The sequence below is a fragment of the Gymnoscopelus microlampas genome (genome assembly GCF_963454915.1).
Source record: "Gymnoscopelus microlampas genome assembly, chromosome: 10".
NCBI classification, from domain to species: Eukaryota; Metazoa; Chordata; class Actinopteri; order Myctophiformes; family Myctophidae; genus Gymnoscopelus; species Gymnoscopelus microlampas.
Genome location: NC_139947.1, coordinates 20521483 through 20527740, shown reverse-complemented (window position 1 = coordinate 20527740; position 6258 = coordinate 20521483). Strand labels below are relative to the sequence as shown.

Sequence of the window (6258 nt, the reverse complement as noted above, 5' to 3'; positions counted from 1 at the left end):
CAGAGTATTTCTACATTATTGCAGTATTGATACTTTTACTCAAGTAAAACATTTTTTTTTTAAACTTTTTCCACCACTGCCAGCATGTGTCCACACTGTCCAGCAGCCTGTCTCTTTGGAGGCGGGGCGTGTTTGGTAGTTGAACATTGTACAGACGCAGCACCGCCCTCCCGGAGCGCTCCACTACTCACACACACACACTGCGCTGCACTGACTGTGCACAGACAGGACACAACAAGGGAAGGAAGGTTCACTTTATCCGACTTTCCCTTCTCGTTCGAGGACGACTGACAGCTTCTAAAGTCTGCTATGACGTCTCGCAGGTAAGTCCTGTTTGTTCTACTGACGTTAATAATGACTGACATTAATAATAATAACGGCCCCGTGGTGTTTAGTCATGTTTAACTTCATAACCTCTGCCTCCTGTCTGTGTGTGTGGCTTTATACGTTACACAGTGGATCAGACGCTGTTCACAATCAGCGCACCTTGACTGTTCGCCGTTGTGAACTGTTACAAACTACTGTCTGTCTGTGTGTTTTAGAGCAGTGGTTCTGAAACTTTTTCATGTCAAGGACCCCCAAATGGACACTTATTAGCCCGCGGACCCCCATTTGAAAAGATAAGCCAGGGACCCCCATAAGAGAAACATTTTACGGCTCTAGCAGTGATTCTCAACCAGTTTGCGACCCACAAATGGGTCCCGACCCACTGCTTGAGAAACGGTGTTTTAGTTTAGTTTGCTCATGTGGTTTCATCAACTATCAACTCAGGCTGCTCTGTTTGAGTCCTGGTGATTTCAGCAGCAGGAGAAGAGACGGGAGAATTTCCTTTGCTTGTCTATGTCTCTCTGTCTGTCTCTCTGTCTCTGTCTGTTTCTGTGTGTGTGTGTGTGTGTGTGTGTGTGTGTGTGTGTGTGTGTGTGTGTGTGTGTGTGTGTGTCTCTCTCTCTCTCTCTCTCTCTCTCTCTCTCTCTCTCTCTCTCTCTCTCTCTCTCTCTCTCTCTCTCTCTGTGTTTGTTTGTCTGTCTCTCTGTCTCTCTGTCCCTGTCTGTTTCTGTCTGTCTCTGTGTGTCTCTCTCTCTGTCTCTGTGTGTGTGTGTCTCTCTCTGTCTCTGTGTTTGTCTCTCTCTCTCTCTGTCTGTCTCTCTCTGTCTGTCTCTCTCTCTCTCTCTCTCTCTCTCTCTCTCTCTCTCTCTCTCTCTCTCTCTCTCTCAAATCCATGAGGGCTTTATTATTGGCATGCGAAACATATATTTTGCCAAAGCAAGTGCAAAAACTAAACTAGGCTACAGTACTATAGAGTTTAGAAATGTGTAAACAGAGCTGTGTAACATTGCAATACAATTTAGTAGGTAAAATTTACTTCAAAAAATTGGAACATTGTTCTGTTGTTAAAACTAGGCTATATGAAGCAAATTCATATTAATCAAATGCATATACAAAATACACGCATGAATACTTTTCATACACATTACAACCACACTCGTGTGTGTGTGTGTGTGTGTGCGTGTGCGTGTGCGTGTGCGTGTGTGTGTGTGTGTGTGTGTGCGCGCGCTTAATGCAGGAAATTGGGGGTGCAAGCTTGCTGTCAAAAGCAGGGTGCACACTTTACACAGTAGGCTCTGCTTTGCCCTCACCTACTGTACGTACATTTAGTTTGAGCTTTGTCTGTCTATGACATAATCAATACTGCATCTCATATCATTCATCTTAATTATGAGAGTGCTGCACTGTACTGCAGCAGGTGGCCAATGGCCATGCACCATAATGCCTAATAGTTCATACTACGGCTGGATTAATTAGATTAATGAACGATTATTTAAATTGCATTTTTGAAAATAGCGCATCTACAAGCTCAAAACATTGTGAGCTTGTAGATCGGCTATTTTATCCATAGGCCTAGTTGTACATTGTAATGAAGTATGGGTTAAGTGGTTAACCCATTAAGACCTGAAGATTTGAGTTAAAAATGTCCGCTTTAAAAGAATACACATATTCAAAGATTTGCACACATTGTCACGATTTTTCAAAAATAGCAGATCTACAAGCTCATAGAGCTTGTAGATCTGCTAGAAAAGAAATAGAAAAAATTCCACTACTTTTACTTCGATACTTATTTTGAGCAATCATTTTGTATTTGGTAACATTTTGAATACAGGCCATGTAAAGCTACGAAAAAAAACAACCCTCAGTACTTCTTTCAACTCTGTCGTTAATATAACTGTTTGTTGTCGTTTGTTGTAACATAAATGCTTTGATGTGGAGTTACCTGCCAAGGTGACCTCCCACATCGTTGCTGTCAAGCAGAAAGCCCTTATCTCCATAGTTGTACTTTCTATGTTTCATCGTAAATTAACCCATTCAGACCGGGAACGCATCTGTGTCATTTTAAGATTTCTTTGGCTATTCAAAAACAGCAGATATACAAGCTCATAGCGCGGCACCGAGTGCCGTAGATCTGCTATTTTTGAAAAATCGTGAAAATTTGAGCAAATCTTTGAATATATATATTTTTCAAAGTGAACATTTGTAACTCGAATCTTTGTTTCTGGGGAATTCTACAAATGTCTTCTAAATCCTAACAGTTTTTTGAAAAAAAAAATTATGTTGCTATAACCAGTGGTTCTCAAACTTTTTCATGTCAAGGACCCCCAAAATTATACGAATTTTGGCCACGGACCCCCATCTCAAAAATATTTTGTTCCAGGAACCCCCAAGAAGTTGTAACAGAGTTAAAAATGTTCGCTATGGAAGAGTAGATACTCAAAGATTTGCACACATTTCCACGATTTTTCAAAGAATCACAAAAGATCTGCTATTTTTGAATAGCCCAAAGAAATCTTAAAAATGACACAAATGATGCTTTCCCCGTCTTAAAGGGTTAATGCCCTGCTTCGTCATATCACACAGTGTCACCCAAAAGTAGCAAACGTAGCCGATCTACAAGCTGAAAACGTGACGCATCGCGACTCGTTTTGAGCTTGTAGATCGGCTATTTTTCCCTTTTTTTTTTATTATTTGAACTCCGAAAAGTAACAGTTTTGGACATGTGAGTTTTCCACACGACAGCAGCCAAATGTGGACTCAAGCAGATGGCTTGTTTCTAACAAGAGACTGTGTGGGCTTGTCATTAGCGGCGTTATGTGCAAAAAGGGGAAAAAAAGCCTTGTCAGCCATCTGACAGTTTGCAGTTTACACAAATAGCTTGGCTTTTATATGGGTGGAAAGAAGATAAGAGATGCAGTGGAACACATGGGAATGTGAATTCTGTCCTGCGTGTGCAACATCTCGCAGGTGGGCTGTGAAAACCCACCAGGGTTAGTTAACAAGATTAAGCAGATCTACAAGCTCACAATGTGTTGTGTTGTGTTGTGAGCTTGTAGAACTATGCTATTTTAGAACATGTTTGATAGGGCTTAACCCATTAAGGCCTGAGGTTCCGATTCTACGAATGTCTTCTAAATCAGTTTTCTGAAAAACATATGTTGCTATATCAGTGGTTCTCAAACCTTTTTATGTCAAGGACCCCCAAATTTATAAGTATTTGGCCGCCAACCTTCATCTCAAAATGTTTTGTTCCAGGGACCCCCAGCAAATATTTGAGTTAACAATGTTTTGTTTTAGAAATATATATATTCAAAGATTTGCACACATTTTCAAGATTTTTCAAAACTAGCAGATCTACAAGCTCATAGCGCGGCACTCGGTGCCGCGCTATGAGCTTGTATATCTGCTTGTATATCTGCTATTATTAAGCTCACTTTATGTGTATATTATAATGTACTTGTTTGCTTGTATATTAAATGAAATAGAAACTTGAATCAAATAAAAGTTTTTCAAATATTGAGAAACATTATTGAGTCAAAACATGAGTGTTTAGAACTCTCTAAAATGGAGATATGCATTGGACTCGGGCTGGGCGATACGGCTTCCAATCAATATCACCATTATTTCAAACATTTGCCACGATTATGATTAATGAACAATTACTTTATACACTTTTTTTTGACACTGCTGTCATAGTTTTCTGACCAGGTCTGAACTGTAAATATTACGGGCACACTATTTTTGAACGCCTTGTACAGCAAAGTATAATACTGGGTTAAGTGCTTTAGTCAGACTAATGAACGTAGTCAATTATAGAAAATCGTGTTGATTTCATGATATATGAGGGGAAACAATTATGTAAAACAGTTTTCATATAGAATCAGAATCATCTTTATTGTCACATCATAGGTTTACTGCTGTAAAGGAGTGGGTTTGGACTGGAGTGTGTGGCATCATTTGTAGTTTTTGTGAGAAAGAAAGGATAGAGGTAAAAAGAAAAGAGCACGGGATACAAACAGATCAAATAATCAAAGATATATATATATATATATATATATATATATATATATATACACACACACAGTACATAGACTATATCGTCTCTGTCGGGTGGAAACCTCATATGTCCAAAACTGTTACTTTTCAGGATTCAAATAAAAACAATAGCAGATCTACAAGCGCAGAACGCTTGTAGATCTGCTAATTGTGATGCTTTTGTGTGACACTGTAGTATGAGCAACTAGGGCATTAATTTAGGAAGAAAACACAAAAAAGCTATGGAGATAAGAGCTTTCTGCCCGATAGCAACAATGTAGAGATGGCGTGTGTAGTAGCAGGTACATGATGTTTAGAACATTCTAGCATCATATGCAGGTGTGTGTCCTCTTTAGGAACATCAGCATGGTATGCAGGTAGGGATGTCCGATTTTATCGGCCTCCCGATATTATCGGCCGATATTAGCATAAAAATTGATATCGGGAAAATATCGGTATCGGTTTTTGAAAAAAAAAAAAAATTTTTTTTTTTTTTTTTTTTTTTTTTGCTTTATAAATAAGTTACAGGAGTTCTTACTGTATATGGTGTGTGTGATATGAAATTTGAGCTTACCCTAATCACAATAATCCCCGCATATATCGGTATCGGTTGATATCGGTATCGGTAATTAAGAGTTGGACAATATCGGTATATCGGTTATCGGTAAAAAAGCCAATATCGGACAACCCTATATGCAGGTGTATACATAACATGCTGCCCTGAGGCCACGTTAAAGAAAGTAGCAGCAGACACAGCGTTCTTAACCCATTAAGACCTGAGGCCGATTAAAAAAAAAATCTAAATCCTAACAGTTTTTTGAAAATAATGTAAAAAATATTTTTTCACGATTTCTTTCAAAAATAGCAGATATACAAGCTCATAGCGCGGCACTCAGTGCCGCGCTATGAGCTTGTATATCTGCTATTTTTGAATAGCCAAAGACATCTAAAGTGACACAGATGCGTTCCAGGTATCAATGGGTTGTTAAGGTGCTGTTCAATAGGCCAGTTCTAAGGAGCTAACCACCATGTTCACATAGGTATAATAATCCACCTCAGGTATAGAACAACTATGCAATGTAAATCCGCATGTGGTGTATATATATATATATATATATATATATTTTCGGTTAATTGCCCAGCCCTTCATTTGACCCAAAGATCTGGCACGGGGTCAGGCTCTAGTTCAGTTCTCCCTTTCACAGAACAAAGCCTGTTGAATTCTGGCTGCATTATTGGCAAAAGAAAAGGAGTTTTTGGCCCCTGAATGTGTGTGGATACGTGCCAGGATCCCAGTGCACCCTGGGTGGTGTTGCTGAGAACCAATGCTGCTGTCATTTCTAAAACGGCGCGGGTCCCATTTTTTCGAGCCAGTTGGTGACACCGTTTCATTCACATTCACAGACGTTGCTGGCTTGTATGCATTGTATTCCAACGGGGCTATAAAGCCATTTTTCTTTTGTATTCATGACATCTATTTCTCGAATTTTCAGTCAGGAGTTCTCAGTGTAAACCACTGGTTGTCGACGTCGGGTCAGGGGACCACCGGGGGTCCAAATGAACCGTTAACAGCTCTGTAGCTCTGAGAGCGTACGATACAAATTGAACGAAATGGACCCGCAAGACAAGTCGATTTGGGCTTGGACCGCTGGCGTAGCGGTCGAGTCACCTAGGCTCCAAAGGAGCCTGATAGCGGGTTGCGGGGTTCGAGTCCCGATCCCGACGGCCTTTGCTGCATGTCACTCCTCCGCATGTCACAGACTTCCAAAGTAAATGTTTGGACACATTGACTTATTTATTTGTCTCAAAGGTCAAATCAGCCTTCATGATTTGGGGGACAGGGGATAAACAATTACCTCATGAACAGATATACAATTATTTAGTGCAATATCACCT

General features: G+C 40.0%; 1 protein-coding gene across 6 annotated transcripts in view; it reads left to right on the top strand.

The window, feature by feature from the left end:
- The first annotated feature begins 211 nt into the window (after positions 1 to 211).
- Positions 212 to 6258, top strand: part of ptpn11b (protein tyrosine phosphatase non-receptor type 11b) — a 75074-nt gene continuing 69027 nt past the window's right edge. For all 6 annotated transcript variants that reach the window (XM_084069254.1, XM_084069253.1, XM_084069256.1 and 3 more), the window contains exon 1: positions 212 to 323. In XM_084069254.1, coding sequence (XP_083925380.1) covers positions 310 to 323 — 14 coding nt within the window. In that variant the 5' untranslated portion in view covers positions 212 to 309. The remainder of the gene's footprint in view (positions 324 to 6258) is intronic.